The 20,597-nt window shown below is 46.1% G+C and overlaps 1 protein-coding gene across 3 annotated transcripts; it reads right to left on the reverse strand.

Annotated features, from left to right (window-relative positions):
* Nucleotides 1-340: 340 nt before the first annotated feature.
* PANK2 (pantothenate kinase 2) lies at nucleotides 341-20,268 on the reverse strand. Of its 3 annotated transcripts, XR_011326874.1 has the most exons (8): nucleotides 19,939-20,268; nucleotides 9,534-9,886; nucleotides 8,229-8,482; nucleotides 7,052-7,228; nucleotides 6,673-6,796; nucleotides 4,081-4,206; nucleotides 3,379-3,617; nucleotides 341-3,095 (listed from the first exon to the last, which is right to left on the reverse strand). XR_011326874.1 is itself a non-coding variant. In XM_069796671.1 (7 exons), the coding sequence occupies exons 1-7, from the start codon at nucleotides 20,171-20,173 to the stop codon at nucleotides 3,567-3,569; spliced, it is 1,320 nt and encodes a 439-aa protein (XP_069652772.1). In that variant the 5' UTR covers nucleotides 20,174-20,268; the 3' UTR covers nucleotides 341-3,566. The 3 variants fall into 3 exon arrangements, 2 of the variants coding, with proteins under 2 accessions (XP_069652772.1, XP_009924171.1); XM_069796671.1 differs by having other exon boundaries at nucleotides 341-3,617; XM_009925869.2 differs by lacking the exon at nucleotides 19,939-20,268 and having other exon boundaries at nucleotides 341-3,617; nucleotides 9,677-9,832.
* Between the last annotated feature and the right edge of the window lie 329 nt (nucleotides 20,269-20,597).

A 20,597-nucleotide genomic window follows, 5' to 3' on the forward strand; every position in this document is an offset into this window, starting at 1 on the left:
TTAAAAACGTTACTAGCCGGGGATGGGACCGAGCATCAAGAAGGGATCCTCACTACCAGCAACAGGCAAATACTGAATTTTTACATTTTTTTTTTTCCCCCTCCATGAACATGCTTTGAAATGCAACTGATTTCCAGAGACCAGAACATGCAGGGAGTGAAGAGTAATTGAGGATTGCCGACAGCTATTTTTAATAAGTTCCTAAAATCAACTGAAAGGGCTCGTTTACACCTATTTCACCCGCATGTTCTTGACACCCATTCAGATCAACATTCATCCCTTTGCTCCACAGCTAGGAAGAACAAGGCAAGAAGCAAACAAGAGAAAAGTTTCAAGAATATAAAAATAACTGTAATATTTTATTACAAGAACAACAACAAAAAAAATTTACAAAAAAGTACAATACATCAAGGACTTTGGTGTTGGACATGACCACACAGGATCTACTCAAAATCCACAGGAAAAAAAAGGTGTTAACACACACAAGCGCGCAGAACGAACAGGGGGAAGAAAACCCGCAGGACGCTGCTCCCAGGGACACCAGCCCGGCACCTACTCCAGCGCCTCGGGGCAGGGATTTCTTGCAGGCTGCGGGGGCTTCTCTGCTCTCCACAGCTTCCCTCTGCGTAACAAAATCATTTCAAGGTGGCTCCTTCCTTCCGTCGGTCTTCAGCTCCCAAAGCCTACTGCTATTAAAAAAAAAAAACCAGCCATCCTGTATGTTAGGAGGATTCAGAGGAGGATTATACACCCTCCCCACACCAATGTGGTCTGTATAAAACCCCTAGGACTAATTAAAGCTGAGAAGCCCGCGGCAGCCCAGCGCATCGCTGAAGTATTACACCAAGGAGCGAAGTGGGTCCTGGGCACAGAGGCATTTCAAAAAGCCGAAGTGTGTTTCTGTTTCTTTTCCACAAATCAAACCAGGGCCCGAGTTTTGACTGTGAGGGTGGGTGACCTGGCCGAAATGGCAGCCGGCTATGTGCCGTGTGTTACCTGTTATATGGTAGAGAAAGAGTTAAGGCAAGTCTAGAAAACCTACAATCAGCAACTGGGAAGTGGAGTTGGTTTTAATACACCTACTTAGGGTTATCTTTTGTGTGATTTCACAAGAAATGAAGAATAAATCAGGGCTCAGGTGCCCTTTGTCCAGAGAAGCTGTGGCTGCCCCATCCCTGGAAGCGTTCCAGGCCAGGTTGGATAGGGCTCTGAGCAACCTGGACTAGTGAAGGATGTCCCTGCCCATGGCGGGGGGGTTGGAACTGGGTGATCTTTAAGGTCCCTTCCAACCCAAACCACACAACGATTGATTCTGTGTTATCCTGCTCCAAGCCCTCACCTCTAAAAATACCAGGTTAGATTGAACGTGGAGTGGCATACAGCTGAAACCTGCACTATACTGCAGGAAAAGCACACAAACTGTCTTCCACAGACAGCACACAGCAAAGATTACCTTTCATGTGAACACTACTCTCTTTTTCTCCCCCCCATTTTATTGTTGTTCTCAAATTACTGGATGTATTCAGGAAGTTCCAGGCCCACGGTTAACTGAAGTTGAGAAAATGCCTTGTTTTACGCTGTGTCTGCTGTCTGGAACACTTACCCAGCAGAGCTGACAGCACAGGCTTTGACAGAAACAGAAACATCTAACCTTAGCAAAAAGTACGTCTCCCAGATTTGTAGTTTCTTCCCTTTTCAGGCCCAAAAGAGAGGCCGGTGCCGTGCTACAAACCCAGCGAGCTGTGGAGCACCTTGTGAGTACTCTGATCTCGGGCTGCAGCAACAGGTAGAGCTGGACACGATTTGCTGTGCTGCTCCTGCACCTCTACTGCACGTCATTGCGGCCAAACTGCAAGTTACCGAACCAGCACAGGCTGTCCAGCGCTGCAATTGGTCATCAAAAGGCGCATCGGGATCAGAGAGCTGAAAATCAACTTCTCTGGAAAGAAACCATGACCTTAAAAGATGTGTTCGAGCCAGGACGACAGCCATTCCGATGTCCTGCGATAAACCCCAATAAGTATGAACTGAACTGGTGCGCGCTTGCATTTCCACAAAAGGCTGCTTCAGCTTGCTCACGGAAGGACGGCTTCTACATATAGCTGAGCTGCTCAGCTGGAAAGCCAGAGCACCGTATTGCAGAGAACACTCTGAAGTAGTATCTCCGTTTAGCTTACATCATCAAGGGAAGGTGCAGATGGCTTTTCAGAAAAGCAGCTTTTTCCACACTCCCTGACTGGAGTGCAGTTATGCTGAAATAACTGATGCTAGTAGCACGGCCAAGAGAACACGATAGAGATCATCTTCATTTCATAACGCGAGGTCCAAGCCTGGGAAGAATTTCTGCAAAGAGCAGAGTGAAGCAGAGACAGGAGGAAGGGCGGGCAGATTACAAACCATGCGCATGCTGCTTTTCTTTTTTAAACTGCTGTCTGCTATCAGCATCTATTCAGTGTGCAGTAAGCCATTTCTAAATCCGCATCCTGAGAGCGCAGCGTCTTTAAGGGTTCCAGACTGCAGCAACCCAGTTTGCAGGCTGTATGCAAGACGGCACGCACAGAGAAAACAGAGGAGAGCACAGCATGCATATGGGAAGGAGAGGTTTCCCCCGGAAACCGAAGTAGTTTAGCAGTTTATAAATGTAAAATGGAACATTACAGAGAAGATGCCAAGTGTATGACTGAAAAAAAAAATAATTTCTTTGGTATAGTTATATGCAGCCAAGTTTTACACAGAGAAAAAAAAAACCAAACAAACAACCAACCCCCCCCCCACTTCATCCTCAAATTTGCTCTTAGCAGATCTCAAAGTCAGAGGTTGACAGACACTCCCAACACTATGCCAGCACTATGGCATACCCCAAAGGGTACTGTGGTCTGTACAGAAGTGTTACAGGCTGAAATCAGAATCAACCTGAGACACAGGATTTGTGCCTTACCTTTTGTCTCTCGTATACATAGATAAGAAGCTGTGGTAACAGGAATAAAGCCTTACTGACAGCACAACGGTGTTTGACAGGCCACTGTAGGGTTCAGAGGAGACAGAAGCCGTCTGTATGGTTTTTACATGCCAGGGCTGTGCTGATATTCTTTCCCCTTTACAGACAATTAACAGCACAATGTGAACACAATGCCTTTCGTTTGCGGAACACAAAACGCTGCAGCTGAACTCTATAAACTGTGAACTGGGTAGACATTCAGCACTCAAAGGAATCTTGATGGAAGGAATAGAGTGCACATCTATTATGTCACCACCACTAAACATGGAAAAGACTACATAAAAAGGGCTGTTTGATGTGACTGAATGCCCTACAGATGTTCCAGACAGAACCACCACCTTGGGACAGTACATTTGCATATATACTCCTTTTAAACAAACCTGTGTTGTAATCGAAGATTGGTTTCAACTGTTTACAGACAGAAACGCAACAGTCCTTTCCTTTTCTGATTAGGTCACGCACAATTAGTTTAACAGTCAGTGAACAGATGTTTTAAAGCGAAACTTGGGCTTAGTGACCCAGGAAGTGCCACAACTTCATAGGTCCAATGTATGGAATCTGCATGGAATTAGGCTGAATCCAGGAGTTCCAGAAGAGCACCGACTGCACCAAAATAACCCTGAAGAGAAGACAGGAATATATATTAAAAACTCAAACATGGGCACACACCTGACACAAGAACAATATTGCGCGTACAGTGTAATTTTAACAACTTATAAAGGACGGTGGAAAGAAATAACTATAGGTAGGTACATTACAAAATAGATTCTAACTATAATCGCTGTATTGGGAAGCAGAACTGCACAGAATCCTCTATACTGTCAATAGTCTTAAAAGAAAGTTCACAAGCAAGATGAAATTGGTAGTAAACAGTTCTGATATTAGCTACTGGAACAATATATATGTTTTTTCTGACCCTACACTGGGCATTGCAGTAACTGTGGCTGTAGTAAAAAAGCACTGGGATCCTGCTGCACAGTGTGTATCATCAACAGCTACAGACTCCACACGGCTGTTTCCAGAGCGTTCGAAGGATTTGCATTTTGCCACGAGACAAAATAAATTTAAAAAGTTAATTTCACCTCATGTTCCAAGAAAAGTGCTTTTAACTGTCCCTTCGACCAGTAGTCCAAAGCATATGCCAGAAGCCTCATTGAGATTGTATTGATCCGAAGGAAATTGCCAACGAACACCACTCGATTAATGTTCTGCAAGTATTAAGGGGAAAAAATAAAAAAGGAACATTAAAGCTAAATTCCATTTTCTGCTTGCAACGATGAAAACCCCACCTTAGAGTAAGAAGAAAAAAAGTTACACTTCTAGTGCCTTTTAAAAAAGCACAGCATATTCAGCTTTTCAAATACATTTTCCACTGAGACTTGATGAAAAACAACCAGCTGAAAGCAGAGGGAAATCACCAGTCAACACCAAAGCAACCAGATCCAGAGAAACTGCATCACCCCAAATAGCTGCTCCTGGGAGCTAAGGAGTGTAACTGCCTTGGTGAGTGGGGATGGGAGCTGCAGAGAGAAGAGTTATAATCCACTTGCAGCTTTCTGAATTTAGAATTCTGAAATTGGACCCAAAAGAGACAATCTGCAAACAAGAGACCACACTGAGTCGGCTTGGGGTCTGGCAGCAGCAAGAGACAGTTCAGAACAGCAAGGTGAGACCAGAAAGGTGCACTGAGATGGTCAGGAACTGCACTGGGAGCGGCCAGAGACTACATCGAAAGACAAAAAAATAGAACTGTACTCAGCACTGGTGAGGCCGCACCTCAAATACTGTGTTCAGTTTTGGGCCCCTCACTACGAGAAAGACCTTGAGGTGCTGATGGGCAGCGAAGCTGGTGAAGGGTCTAGAGCACAAGTCTCATGAGGAGCAGCTGAGGGAACTGGGGTTGTTTAGTCTGGAGAAAAGGAGGCTGAGGGGAGACCTGATCGCTCTCTACAACTGCCTGAAAGGAGGTTGTACCGAGGTGGGGGTCAGTCTCTTCTCCCAAGTAACTAGCAATAAGACAAGAGGAAACGGCCTCAAGTTGTGCCAGGGAAGGTTTACATTGGATATTAGGAAAAATTTTTTCAGCGAAAGGGTCATCAAGCATCGGCACAGGCTGCCCAGGGAAGTGGTGGAGTCACCATCCCTGGAGGTATTTAAAAGACGTGTAGATGTGCTGCTTAGGGACATGGTTTAGCGGTGGACTTGGCAGTGTTAGGTTAATGGTTGGACTCGATGATCATAAAGGTCTATTTCCAACCTTAATGATTCTACGATTCTATGAATTAACTGCTGAAAGTGTCAGGCAGGATCTGCAGAACATTATAAACATCCACAATTCTCTCAGAAAGCAGTACCAGCCAGGTCATTTTAAGACAGGCTGTTTTTCAGACTCTTCCACACTACCTGGAAACCCACAGATCTAACTACAGCCTTTCTAGCTTAGGAATTTGAATAGAATGGTTGATTTTTCACTATGAGATCCTTATACTGGCCAGGAGCACTGATCATCAAGTGCCATCTACTCTCTCTGCCCCCAACTCTGGCCTTTGACCCATCATTAAAAAAGCTGAATGGCTCTCTACTGTTACTTTGGGGGTGGCAGGAAGGGAAAAAAAAAAAAAGAATTAGAAACCCATAACCAACACAACTCTGAATGAAAGGAAAAGACCAACCAAGTAGTGATATTTTGGATTTAAATCAGACTTCTAGACAAATTTTCAATCCTAAAATAGTTCTCCTGAGCCAAGTGATGAACTCTGAAGCTTTCTTTTCTCCAGCAAGAAAGTAATTTTCAGTTCCTCCTTTTACCAAGGAATCAGGATCAAATCCCATCTGCTCCTTCACTCATGTCCTTCTATGGATTTTCCTTCCATACCCACACTCATTAATGCTTTCCCCCTAACTATTCAGCATCCTCTTTGCATTCAGCTGTGTACTCTAGAGTGAGAACTCAACAGACGTATTGTGGGCAAGACTGTTTATAATATGTCTTGCCTTGTTTCAGCAGTAAATGAAGGTAAATAGTGAGCATCTGCCAACAGCAACAGGAGCCAGGAGGATGCTTCACCCTGTTAGCTCATCCCATAGGAACAGGCTCAGAATGGAGTGGAGAGCATGTCTCTGTTCTTTCATAGCCCTGTACAATGCTGCTTGACATGAATGCAACAAGGCAGCACTGTAAAGAAGCTGAAAGCACAAAGATACAGGAACGGCCGTGGAAGTGGTGGGACCTGACCGAGAAATCGAGAGCAACTCGTAAAAACAACACAGGAAAGGCATCCAGCCTCTACACCCCTCTGCCCCACCGTTCCTTCTCTCTCAGCGGTCCCAGGAGCTGTAGTTTATCGCACACCTACCGTTCCTCAAACCACCGCAGAGAAGTTGTTGAACTCCTGACCACGCAGAGGACCTAATGAGACCAACAGCCAACCCCTAACTCATTCACAGCTCTTCAGTTCACAGCACAATGGTCTGGCTCAAACTACACAGACGGGCAAGGACAAAATTTACTGAAGAATCTAAACTGAGCGGATTACAACTTACTGAACATCCAAAAAGATGAGTACGAACACGCACCTACAGAAGCGTATGCAGGGAAAGAGAGATACTGCGTGACAGTAGCACACAAGTGATGCTTCAGACAGGAAGCAATGAAACAGATTTCCCCTTAATACCTCATTAAGTGCACACATCCGTGCTATGGAGCCAATGTTATTAGTGATGGTTATTAAAGTAGCCTTCGCGAGGTCCTCTTTGCTGACAGATTCCCGCTTCTCCTTGCTCATCATGTTTCCAAAGCTGTAAAGACAGGTTTTGAGTTAAAGGTCCGTTTGCATCAGAATTCCAGGAGAAAATGGGAACTGCTAATTTAGCCAAAGCGATTCATCTTGAAGTATTTATTTTTAATTTTAAAAAGCGTTGCTATCAGTAATTTAGATCTGTTAAAACAGAACAGCAGAAGGAACGGTAGCTCTCCTAAGACATGTAAATCCAGTTTTTCATCCTTGCAGAATCTCTAGTGAAAATAAAAATCAGAATCAGTCAAGTCATTACCTGGATGCTACAGCCCAGCCTGGCAATCCAAATCGCTCGTAGTCTCCTCCATAAATGTCCCGCACTAGTTTGTCGACTTTGGTACTGTCCCCATGGGACGCCATCTCTAGGGCCTCTTCAAAGGTGGAGCAACCAGTAAGAAGGCAGCAGAGACCAAAAAAGGTTCCCCCTCCAAGGCTGCAATATAAAGCAAAATGAAAGTCACCCGCCTTGCTTCTAAAGGCACAGAGAAAGAAAATGGCTCGTTCACTGAAAGCTCGGATTACTCAGCTACGCATCTGAGTTAGCTCAGGTTGCCCCATTCCTTCAGCTTCTTTTCTTCGCAGTGACAGCAATCTTGGAAGAGCAGCAGTTTTCTTTAAATCTGTTACTTTCAAATAACTTACAGCCTTCTGCAGAGGGCATGTTTCTAAATGAGAAATTAATTTTCTTATTTTACAATATCCACCTTCTTCCCAGCGCTCAGAGAAGTCAAAATAAATATTAGTCCTGAGGGATAACTGGAGCATTAGGGCACAGCTATTCAAAATTTAGGAGAAAAAACTATGTCCTGTTCACTTTACTGTGCACACATGCCAAGAATGATGTATAGTAAGAGTGAGATCTGTACTGTGAGGGTTTTTTTATTATTATTGCTAACTTTCAGGAAATTCAGGAAAGCTTAAAGCCACAGAGCTCTTTGGCTTTTCCTGGCAACAAGAGCCACATCTTCGAGAAGGCGAGCTGCAGCACTCCAGCAACTGTCTGGGGAATTATTGCCGTGCCAGCATCCCTTCCACCAAAACGAGGTAACTTTTGGAAGTCAGGATGCAAACCTCTACTGCCAGGATCAAAGCTAACAGTTGTTAACATGATCATTAGGAGTATATTTGGGATAATCCCAAACTATGGGATCTCTCTGATGGCAAATAAAACACTTTAATTTCTGCAGCAGGGCAACTGAAAAAACAGCTGCTAAAGAGACTGGCTGCAGTAAAGAGACCAAAACATGAAATTCAGATTCTCTTTTCCAGAAGGGATCTTTGTTGGCAGAGGTAAGGGACTGCAGTAAAAGCAGGAGCTCGGTCATTCAACTCACCACCTTTATTGCAGCTTGTCCCTGAAAATGTCATCTACAATGCAGAAATGCATTCCACACTCTAAAATAAAACTCAGTTTACCTCCACACAGAACTCACCTGGTGCCCGTTACCCGTTTATAGTTTTCTTTTGAATACACAGCCAGAATGCTGACCCCTGAGCCAATGTTCACCAAAAGGAGAGGATACGGATTCTCCAAGTTGAATGGGAGCTTCTGACATCTTTCAGCATCCGTCGGGTTTTCAAAATAGTAGCACTCTGAATGTCCATTGAATCCAACTGAATCAATGTACAAAACTCCTTTAATAAGGCAATCGAGTTCATCTAGCTTACAAAGCTGAAGGTCACCCATCTGGCGGAAAAAAAAAAAAAAGGAAAGAAGAATATTCAAGAAGTAGTTAGGGATCTCAAGTGTTTATGCTCAGGGCTAGAAAAATGCATTCCCTGCCAGCTAAATTCAGCTATCTCCATTACTCCCTGTAGTGGCTGAGAAAGAAGTACAGATCACAGGAGGGCTCCATCTTTCTCCACGCACACGGACTGCCAACTACCCCAGCCCTAAAGTGTGCAGACATGAGAGAGGAGGGAATCGAACAACAGGATCCACAGATGGATGCCAAAAGGATCCCATCAAATTCCATGGGCCTGATTTAGGACCTGACTAAGGCACTAGCATGAAAAGCAAGGAAAAATGAGAAGGGAATTAACTGTTTGACAAAAAAAAAAAATCCCCTAAAACCCATCCCCAAAAACACACAAAAAAAGGAAGTTATGAAATTGTTTTCCCCTCATGTCACTGCCTCAACTGCAAAAAAAGCCTCTTTATTTGGTGCATTTTTTCAAGCCCTGGTTAACCAAAGTATTTATCACACATGTTTTTCACTTATGAACAAGAATCAAACTTATAATGAAGCCACATGATGATGTCAAATCCCAACTACTAACCTCCTTTCAGTTTATTTACCACCAAATTTCACTGAACCTCAGTCAGCTCACTCACACGTGTGTTAGAAATGACACCACATGAGCAAAGGAACAATAAAACAAATGTTAAGCATGTGAAAGACAGCAATGAGGAAAAAACCCACAAGACTGAGATCACCATAATCAGAGATTAATAACACAGAGAAAGTCTTGTAAGAGCACACACCATGGAAGTTAGTGAATAATTTTAGAGTTAAAGGAATGTTACATGCACTTTCAGAAAGAAAGTATCTTAATCTGGAGATGTTAACTTGACTCCACATGCTATTTCCTGAATCAAGCTTAATTTGAGTTAGGTACACTCTTCCAAAGCTAAGATTTAGAGAAGTTTTAGAGTCTGCAGAGAAAGTTTTCTAGTTTTAAGCTTTTAAAAAAATTCACTACCAGATCCTAATCATATAGAAGCCAAAAATGCATACTGTGCGAAAGTCCTGCTCAAATTTGTACGCTCCACCTCCCGTGGCACATAAGGTAGTATGGAGGCTTGAGAAGTGTTTTTCGCTTCCCATTTGAATAAAAGCAGGCATGTCATGAGTAGGAAAGCGTATAAAGTGCAGATTGCCTTTACGTCCACACAGGGTAAGGTCCTTTAGTTCAAGGTGCACATCCCGAATGCCTGTAGATCCATAGGCTACATTTGATGTCAGGTATTTGCGGATGCTTTTGAGATTTTCCACTTCCTCCTCCTCCTCTTCAGCAGTGATGTCCTTTGGTTCAAAATAAACAAGTTTGACCAAGGTCCCTCCAATATCCAAGCCAAACCAAGGAAAGACTAAAAAGAGGAGGAAAAAAAAAGAAAAAGAAACAGGGCACGATACTGTCATACCAGCAGCAAAATAGTTATAAACCGAATTAATTAATGCAATTCTCTAGGGACTACAAAATGCAGGCCTGTTTGATCTGTTCATTTTCAAGTGGAAAACAAAGAAAGAAATGTTAGCAGTCTGGTCTGCCTTTGAGAAGTGCAGCTGAGACTCCTCTGTACATGAGCACGACTCCTGTTCTGAGATACCTCCTGTTCAGGAGCTCCCAACATTTGATATGCAATACTCAAAATACTTACACCACCACCATGCAGCACTGAAGATGCACACAGCGCTGGTCTGACAGTATCCATACACTCGCCTGATGCTGCCGCAGTTTTAATCCCCAGCTATTTTATAAAGTTCTGATTCAGAGCCAGAGCCAAAGATAATACCAGTGCTTTTACATCAAAGGGATGTACAAACGTTAACTAATTACAACACATAACTGAGGTAGACAAGTAATCTAAGATGCCCCAGGGAGACAAAAACAAATGTCTAATTGGATTATTTTATTAGTCAAATTCCCCCATGGTACAAAATATGCATTAGTGTCAGGCCCAGCAACATTTACAGCTGTATTAGATAATGAGCTTCTTGGAAAAGATCAAGAGAAAACCCTGATCAGATGGAATCTGCGATTAGAGCTGAGAACTGGAACAGATTAATATTACCATTAATGAGCTAAAGGATAGGCTAGAGCTAACAAGATACATGGGCTCCAGAGCAAAGAGAAAAAATGTAGCCACATGTTATGGCTTATGGCAGCAGGATTAAACCCTTACGCTTTTTTCCAAAAATAAAAAAAGGAATGCTTAGCAAATAAACCTGAATGTGGCGTAGATGTTACTAACATTCCTCTGGAAAGAAGGATCTCAGGTTTTAGTAAAATTCTTACATGTCAGAGACAGGCATGATAACATCCTACTGTTATTTTTGCAAAATACGTTTGCTCATCTGCAGACAGATGAGCGTGCGACATGAAGAAGCCCTTGTTCCTACCGCCACTTGAAAGCCGGTATCCTTCTGGTTAAACTCAGGGAAGCAGCAGCAGCCACCCCCAGACCGCAGAACTGCCAAGCGAGAGCACGTTCCGCGTCCCCCCGTCCCAGCAGCGCAGGAGATGCATGCCAAGGCCCCGCCACTCGAGCTGCAGGAGCACTAAGCAGTCAGAGAGCAATACCCAAATACCCAGAGGCAGCACTTAAGAAAGCCGAACAGCAAAGGAAACAACTCAGGGACAGGAGGGGAACTCACTCCGAAAGAAAACGATCTTTGAAAAGCCACAAACCCAACAGGCAAGCACATGTTTGAAGACGAGGTATTCTCTCCTCGGCGGGTTAACTTGGTTGCTGTATAGAGTGGAGGTAAAACAGCCCCTTTTAGAGCATCACAGTTCCCCAAGAGCTGCTAGAGCCATCAGTTACCCACGTTATTTTTAAACCACTCAGCTATTTTTACATATTTACATAGAGGCCACCCCCAACCATCACCAAATGAAATCTTGGAAGAAGATGCAAACTCTATTTTAGGAGGCATATCCAAATCCCAATCACTCTCTATTTCTAATGCATTTACTTCAAACAAGAACAGACATAAAAATAACTATTCATGAATGAGGGAGAGACAAATTTGAATCACAGTCCAACGGAGAGAGAAAGCAGGAGCAATTCAAGGACTTTTTTCATGACAACTTCTTATTCCATACTCCAGAATTCAGAATTGCAAACTCTATCAGCATTTCAGGATGGAAAGCCTACTAAGTGCTTTACTTGGAGAAAAGTTTAGCATATGTATGTGATTTCAAGACTCCTTCAAGAAAACTTTACTGTAGCTAAATTAAAGTTACTTCTCAAGAGAGGAATGTTGGCTGCCTGGGCCTCATCACGTAACATCAGAACCATATCCCCAGGGACACCACACCAGGAGGAGCACCCTCACAAGAAGGGGAGTCCAAGACCCCAGAGTATAAGTGAAGGGAAAGGCGGGGAGGACAAACTCCAGGATTTCTGTACCCCCAAAAGAAAGGGCCTTGTCGTGGAGGAGTGTGGCAACAGCAGTGACAGAGACCACGACCAATTCATCAGGGAGATGGACGCCCTACGTCGGCACGGCAGGCACCAGGGCAGAAAACAAAACCCACCAAGCATCCACTTGCTTCACTCACTTGTTCTTCCTGACACCTTAAACCTAAAAACACATACACAGGCCCCCCTAATGCCATATTAAAGCCAGCTCCAATATGGCATATACATCCGTCAGTCAGCAGTTCCCATACTAACGGCAGAATAGGACATCCCACCCCCTGCAAGTGTTTTGCCTTTGTTTGAATGAAGTCCCAGATTTATCAACTAACTACCGCAGAAAAATGCTTTGAACAAGGATCATGCTCTGCTATTGAGAGAAGAAGCAATAAAAATACCATCAACGTCATGCAGGTAAAAATAGGGCATCGGCAGCCAAACCAGAGCCTTCTGCTGCTGCTCCAGTCCCTCCAGTGACTGGAACTGGTAAAGACCACTCTATTTAAATACCCAGTTCATGTACAGGATCACTAAAACCAGTTTCCCCACGTGCACTGTGCTTTTCAATACTGCTTAAACTCTGTTGGAAAACTAACAAGCTCTACGCAAGAAAAGGAACAGGAAGAGGCTTCCCATGTTACTCAGCAAAGTCTTCTCCTGTCTGTTGTGGTCACTGACATCTTGGACTCCCTTTTCACAAATTTCCCACTCTTAAAAGCACTCGGCTGCTTTGTCATCTCTGCTCTGACAAAGGGATTGGTTCCCGAAAGCTCCTGTCCTGGTGCTGGGAAACCTCCTTTTGATTTCTGGAATATATTTGTTCCTGTCAGGACATGCAATTTTTTTTCTGCATTATAAAGCCTGCACTACTGCACTACTACCCCACCCTGATATTTAGAGACAGCAATCCTCTCCCCAACCTCACTTTGCCAGGCTACGCAAGGGTAAAAATGGAGAGAGCATAGGATAGGAGAGAGAGCAAGGATCCTGGAGATGCCCTCATTGGGGTGCAGCAGAAAAGTATCCAAAAACCTAAGGCACGGTGCCCCGCTGAAGCCATGTAACTGAAAATGCCATACGGGTTGCTTCATCACAAGCTAACGGGCTTCCACTTCAGAGTAGACACTCAGCTGGCAGTACAAACATTTGTTCAGTAGAGTAACACTAGTTCATTTTAACGTTGGTTGTGAAGTTCACACACCAAACTCCTACATTCAGGAACACAAACCTTCCAGATTTTAGGGCATGACAATCACCAAGTCAGTCCTTCAGTCTAGAAGCTTTCCTAGTCACAAAAAAAATACAGCAGCTCCTTATAAACTTCATCCCAGCTTATTCTCAGTGCCCTCAAGACCTTCAATTTTTTAATATATATAAATTTGTTTTTTATTCTGGTGTTGCTATAGTTGCCACTGAACCAGCAGAACATCAAGCGTGGGGTTAAACCACACCAGTTATCCACTGTCTGGCCCACCAGAAGACATGGCTAACGGGGAAATAGGAATGATGCCTGCAGAGCTGGGTGTAAACTGCAGTCAGGTTGTGTCCAGGGCTTACCAGTCTTCGCTCAGCACTGGCCCCGCTAAATCCCAGCTGCCCCAAAAAGAGCATCCAACGCCCTGTGGAGGGACACAGCCTCGGACCGGAGCTGGCTTCACACACCCGTGCAGCACCAGCTGCAGAAAGCCTCTGCATGGAGCAGCTGGTGTTCTCCATCTGCCAACGGCTCGGCTATACCTTCAGTAAGTCACCAGGGATAAATTCTGAAAGACAGCCTATTAAGGTAATTAACTTAAACCAAATGATTCTTAATTATGGATCTCTCATTATATACATCCCAGCCACAGGTTAAGAATCCAGGGAAGAAGCATGCTAGCTCAAAATTAAGTGCTCCTTCACCATACTGTAAAGTAAAACCTGCAGAGAGTACTCAAATAATTTGGGGCACGGACAAAACTTCCCCTATAAACCCGTTTTTGTGGGAAAGGGGCATGGCACACAAACAAGAGGAGGAAATTATTTCAGCGACATGTAGAACGGAGGGTTTTTTTCCTCACGCTGACAGGAAGTCAGCCAACACGAACATGCAGGGCAGCGACAGCTCTTCCATATCTGAGCACTAGAAAAACCCATGCCTCCAAAGGGAGGAAGGAGGAAGCTCTCTTGGATGAACGCCATCACCATCTGCTACTGAGAGTTCTCTTAAAACACTGATTTTTCCCAGCATCTACAGTGCAGTTGAAAGCCATCCAAAGATCTTTCCCTCTTAAGCCTCCGAAGCGTTTTTTCCAGGAGAGCTGCTGCAGAAGACGGCAGATCTAGAGCAGCGTAAGAACTGGTGGCATCCAGGAGCCTTTGGGCAGCCTGGAGGCTGATTTTTCTCAGTCAGAAGGTTCTGCTGAAATAACCAGCGCAAGAAAACGCCAGCTTTAATGGCTGAGGCAGAAAACGCAAACGCTGCCTCTCTGCACCACCTTCCCGCTGCTACTTGGAGCCCTCCATGCTGGGAAAGAGCCTCGCACGGGTCTCTCCTTTCCAAGCGCTCACCAGCCAGAGAACGACGGGGAGGACGATAAACCCGTAGGCAGAGCATTGCAGAAGCATCGCGGTGCAAACCTCTGGACTCTCCTCCTGCCCAGCACCTTCTGGGAAGTGTGTTTAGTCTCTCGCTGGGTACCTGGACATTTACAAGAAAGGCAGGAAATCCTCTTCTCAAAGAACTGCCCTTCGTTCAAAACCTTCTGCAGTCTCTTTCCTTAAAGAAACTCTCTACATTACTTTGTTTGTTAGCACAATGACAGCCACTTACCCCACTCTCAAACATTGTTTGACAAAAAGACAAAAAATAAATCCAACTGTATTCAGCGTGAAAAGTAGCAAGGGTACAAAGAAGGTGACTTAAGGAACTGGTAAAATTGTGGCACCGCTCAGCAGATCAAGCACACAACAATGAGACTTATTTTCATTTGCTTCCCTAATGCAACACACTGCAACAGCAGTTATAAAGTATCTTAAAGCAATTTTTTTCCCCAAGAAAAAAAATTGTTCATCTTTTGGCCTGACAATTGTTTTCCCTTAGCATAGAAACTTTTAAAAAGCAGCTCTACACATACATTTTCATACACACAATGTACATACAGCTCTTTGTCTTAAAAATAAACCTTCTTCTAATGGACAGATCTATGGATATGCAACAACAAACAAAAGAGCAGTTTGCAAACAAAGTTAAGGGCTTACAGCTCCTACTAACACAGAAAAGCTGAAGGATACTATGTGTTCCCACAGCAAGAGCTGCCACCCTCCCTTCATCTTCAAATCCCTTTCAGAGTGAGACTGCAAGCTCCTTGGGGCAAGAAAAATATAATGCCTTTATTTGTTATGTAAATTACTTTATAAAATTGGACACTATATAAATAAAAAACCCACAACAGACTTATTCTGAAAGCTGTAGAAGTGTCAAGATGAAAGAGGCGATATAATTAAAGATCTCTATGGTGGATTTTCTTCATACGACAAGCAGCTCAAGTTGTATTTCAGACTGATCCTTAAGTTATGAGCCAATTATATCAGAAGCTAAAAAGATTAGCCTGCGGAGCAATGAAGACTGACGATTTAGTTGAGCGTATGACAGCATCTCTACGCTTACTCTAAAATATTCAACATTATATTTTAATATTGTTATACCATGATGGAAATTTTACAGCTGGGGAAAAAAAATATTCATCAGCAGTTAATATAAAGCGACACTAAGTCTACATATCCTCCCATCTCTAAAATAGGCTCTGCTAGGAATTCACATTTCATACACAATTCCAAAATACGAAAAGGTATTAAAAAAAAATCAAAGCTTAAATTACGTACTGCAAAGGAGCTGCCAAAACAATATTTTATTTGTACCTCTACTTGGATACTGTGTATATTGAGAATTTAAAGCAATGTGTACATTATGTCTTTGCATGATTCTGATAAGAGATACTAAAACTTTTAAAAAAAAAAAAGGTATCAGTTGAAAGGACTACAGAATGGATGAGGACACGCTTTTTTCTTTTTTTTTTAACCATACACACATACATTTTTAGAAACTATTTGCAGGATGCTCTTCTTGACAATTTAGGTATAGGCTTTCTTTTGGAATTCCTTAATACCCTACAATACAAATACACTTTAGGCAACTTACTTACCCTCCCTTTTGTCAGTGAAACATTATGGATGACGCCTGGCAAAAGCATCAAAAAAAGCTAATTTTTTTTTTCAGAGAGCTAACAAACAGACTACAGAAAGGAGAAGCATACTTTGTTACCCAGGGAAATAACCTGAACTCATCTCTTCCAAGGAAACCGGGTTTTCAGGAAGGAGCAGAAGAGCGGTGCAGCAGCACAGGAGAGCCAGGAGAGAGTAGGGGAAGGTGAAAAGGGGGGAAGCTGATGAACTGAATTGCTGACCTATTTCTCTTACCATAAGGAAGATTCGTTACAAAAAATACTCCCCTGCTCATTATGATCTGGTCATCACTGGTTTTATGCCTGGCACTTAACCCCACCCACAGCAAGCCATTCAGTATCCCATGGTTACATTAAAGTAAATGTAAATGTGAACATCCTCTTTTCTCATTTGGGGTATTTCCAGTCCAGTTTTTAAGTGTAGATTTCAATAATGGTACCGATAACTCATTACCAGAAAGGAATTCTGTATTGCCTCTGGAGCTGATAAAGCTTTTTCTGTATTATCATTTCCACCTGTACGAATAACCCTGTCAAGCTCCCCTTCACACCCCACCAACATAATACTCCAAAGCAGCTAGGAACTTCAACAAATCTCTGCTTCACAACGTTTTCAGGGACACTTCTCGCTCCCTTCCGAGGGCAGCAGCGTCCTTGACTCCTCCTCCTTTTGCCTGTGACATACTGAAAATCAGGGTTGCACGGTCTGCAGTAAAGCTCTTCAGTTCCTATGAAGCGCACCAAGAAACATTTAATAGCCCGAGACGCATGAAGGCACGCAGCTCGGACATCGGTTGGACTGCTGCAGGTCAGGTTATTTCAGATACATCCAATCTAATTCCCCTCGGTCCCAGACCTTCCCCGATCTCTGCAGTGAAACAGCTCTCGCTGCACATTACGGGTACAGACAGACGACTACAGATGAAGAAAGATCACGAGCTTGAACCACAGCCCGCTGAAATCCTTTCATTCCTGGGGAAGCAGGGCTCATCTGCCAGGGCATCTGCCAGCACAGGCAGGCAAGACAAGCCTCAAGGTCACTGAGCTTGTTTGCCACATACCAGCAGCAGACAAGTGGGAGCTAAAGTAGGACATTTTTGATCAGACGCCCATTAAGCGGTTTGCTTTCATTTAGGCTTGCTTGAATCTTCCTTAAGGTGGGATCGAGCATTTTAACTTCAAAACGTAATTGACTCTGACATCAGACGTTGTCCCTATTAAGGGATGTACTTGCTCCAGCACATTTCTCTTCCAATTATCACAAAAATCATTTAGGAAAGACAGGCTATGGTGTAATCCCGAATCGTACTACACTGACCTTCCAAACTGGATCCAAATCCTGTCTTGGAAGCTACCAGAACACCTTTTTTCCTAAAAGTATCCCACACCAGTGTCAGTGTTTAACTTTACCACAACAAACCAGAACCTCAACGGCCAACTTCAATCTACATTTTCCATAAAAGACACAGAAACTGCCCCCGAGCAAGGCAGAAAAGTATAATCACCTAATGCATAGCTCTATCTAAATCCACCCTAATTTTCATACCAGAGATCTCCTACATTTCCCTACAGCTGGCTGCAACCTCTTAACTAGCATGTCTCTAATTAATAACCCCACAGCTCCCATTGGTAGGTTTTGCTGTGCTTTCCTTAGAACAACAGCCACACAAGCGGACTTTCACATACAAAGTAGGTTTTGCTGCATCTAAATCGTGAGGATGCTCGCCACTACTAGTGCCATTACACCCCTCTGCTAAATTTCTCTTTCATCCTATTAATTCCTCAGCAAGTGAAACCCCCACAGTCACCTCAGTTATTTAACATTAACTTTACAGTCATTTCCTGGTGCAGGATCACTCCTGTAATCCAGCACGATCTGGAAATGAAAGGAAGGGAGAGGCAAAGGGAGTGCGGGTTAGCGCAGCTACGCTGACACTACATTAGCATTGCTGAGCTGCACTCGCCTGGAATTAGTAACATAAGCAGCATCCAGTTCAGCAAATGTCTTAAAAGGTCTTTTGATATATAATTCTTGTTTTTCACACTAAGACAGGGCAAAAGAGAAGCTTCCTTTTTTTCCCGCAACCAAAAAAAAAAGAGAAAGAACGCTGTTTAAGACACATTACATTAATACACTAACAATAACGTCTCAGCATTAACAGCCAACGGACCGAGTCTTGCCACGAGATGCACGACAATTTTGATTCCTGTCTTCAGCCTGGACTCACTTGCTGACATCCTTTTAATAGCTGCGCAGGCAACGGGGAACTACACTGATGCTATCTCATTTTCAGGGTATGGCAATTTCCTTCCAACAGGAAGGACTCCAGCACAACTAAAGAAATAATCACTCAATACCACTTCAAACACAGCTGAAGTAAGTCACCAGCCACAGCCACCTGAACGGCAGCTCCTGCTGCTGCCAAAATGAAGGCTGCCATCCATTTTGCACCTAACTCACTCCATGGACCGTTTCTGGCACGGCGTTGAAAAACCTGGTTTGGTCTGTGCCCAATCCCAGCCAAACCTGCGGGGTTCTCCCCTCCCAAAATTTGCGCCACTCTCTTTGCCCTCCATTGCTTTTCTTCTACCAGTTACCAGTCCAGCCGCCCAGCCCTCGCCCCTGGCTCTGGCTGCACACACTGGCCCCTCCGTCTGTCCTTCTGTCTCCTTTCCCTCGCCCTCTGTGTCCTCACCAGCGACCTTCCCTCCCTCTCTGGTCCAAGCTCCCCAACTCGGGCACCTCAGCACCCACCACAGCCCCAACCTCTGCGTCCTGCCCCACCAGGCCAGGCGCCATCTCACCCTCAATCCCCCTGAGCTCTTGTGGCTCAGCTTGTCCCACCCTCCGCCCCAGCCTGGTGAGCCCCTGTCACTGTCCCACCCTGTCCCCACTGTGCTGGGCCCATGTCATCACCCCACCATGCTGTCTGTCCCCAAACTGGCCATGCTGGGCCCATGTCACTGTCCCAACCTGTCCCCAGCGTGCTGTCCCCAAACTGGCCATGCTGGGCCCATGTCATCACGCCGTGTCCCCACAGTGCTGTCCCCAGACTGGTGACATTGGGCCCATGTCACCATCCCAACCTGTCCCCATGGTGCTGTCCCCAAACTGGCCATGCTGGGCCCATGTCACCACCCCACCCTGTCCCCAAACTGGCCATGCTGGGCCCATGTCACCACCCCACCCTGTCCCCAAACTGGGCATGCTGGGCCCATGTCACCATCCCAACCTGTCCCCACCGTGCTGTCCCCAAACTGGCCATGCTGGGCCCATGTCACCACCCCACGGTGCTGTCCCCAAACTGGCCATGCTGGGCCCATGTCATCACCCCACTCTACCCCCGTGGTGCTGTCCCCAAACTGGGCACGCTGGGCCCATGTCACCACCCCACTCTACCCCCGTGGTGCTGTCCCCAAACTGGGCACGCTGGGCCCATGTCACCACCCCACAGTGCTGTCCCCAAACTGGCCATGCTGGGCCCACATCCCCACCCCACCCTGTCCCCACCGTGCTGTCCCCAGACCGGCCATTTCGGGCCCATCATTCACCACCGTGCTGTCCTGGTATCCCCACATCCCCCCCACGACTCCCCCCTCAGGAGCCCCCTTCCCCCAGCCCCACCCCACCCTCCTGGCCCCGCCCCAACCCGGCCCCACCCATCACAGCCCCGCCCCTTCCCCGCCACCACCCGTTAACCCCCTCGGCCCCGCCCCTCCCGGCCCAAGCCCCGCCCCCGCCGCAGACCCCGCCGCCCCCGCCCCCGCCGCACTCACGCGGGCGGTTCTTGCGGATCGAGTCCCGCCGCTGCCGGCTGACGGAGCCGCCCCGTTCGCGGGGCTGCGGCCCCGCCGCGCTGTCAACGCCCGCCCCGCCGCCGCCACCGCTGCTCCGCCGCCGCGGGGGTCCGCCGTCCGGTCCCGTCCCCCCGCCTCCTCCTCCGCCTCCTCCTCCTCCCCGCCGCCGCGGCGGCTTCTCCTCCGCGCCGCCGCCATTTCGCAGCGGCTCCATCCGCAGCGCGGCCCGGCCCCATGGGCCGCCCGCCCCGCCGCCCCTCAGCTCTCCTCACGGCCGCCACCGCCGCAGCCACCGCCTCCAGCGCGCCTGCGCCAAACGGTCCCCCTTCGCACCCCCCCGCCCGCGCCGCGCGCGCGCCCCCGGCCCCCCCATCCCCTCGGGGTGGGGAGGGATAGGCCGTGAGGCGGTCCCCAATCCGCGCCCTCCGCCGTACGGAGCGACAGGCGGCTTCGCCAATGGGAGAGAGGCATTGGACGGCCGCGGATAGTGACAAGGGCGGCTACCCAATCGAATGCGCGGGTACGGACGGGGCGGGGACGAAGGCGCCGGCGGGGGCGGGTAGATATGCGACAGCGTTGGCCTATGGGTTTCCCTCGGAAAGAGAATGACACGGCGGCTGTCCAATGATGTGAGGAGT

Source organism: Haliaeetus albicilla, chromosome 1 (assembly GCF_947461875.1).
Source record: "Haliaeetus albicilla chromosome 1, bHalAlb1.1, whole genome shotgun sequence".
Classification (NCBI taxonomy): Eukaryota; Metazoa; Chordata; class Aves; order Accipitriformes; family Accipitridae; genus Haliaeetus; species Haliaeetus albicilla.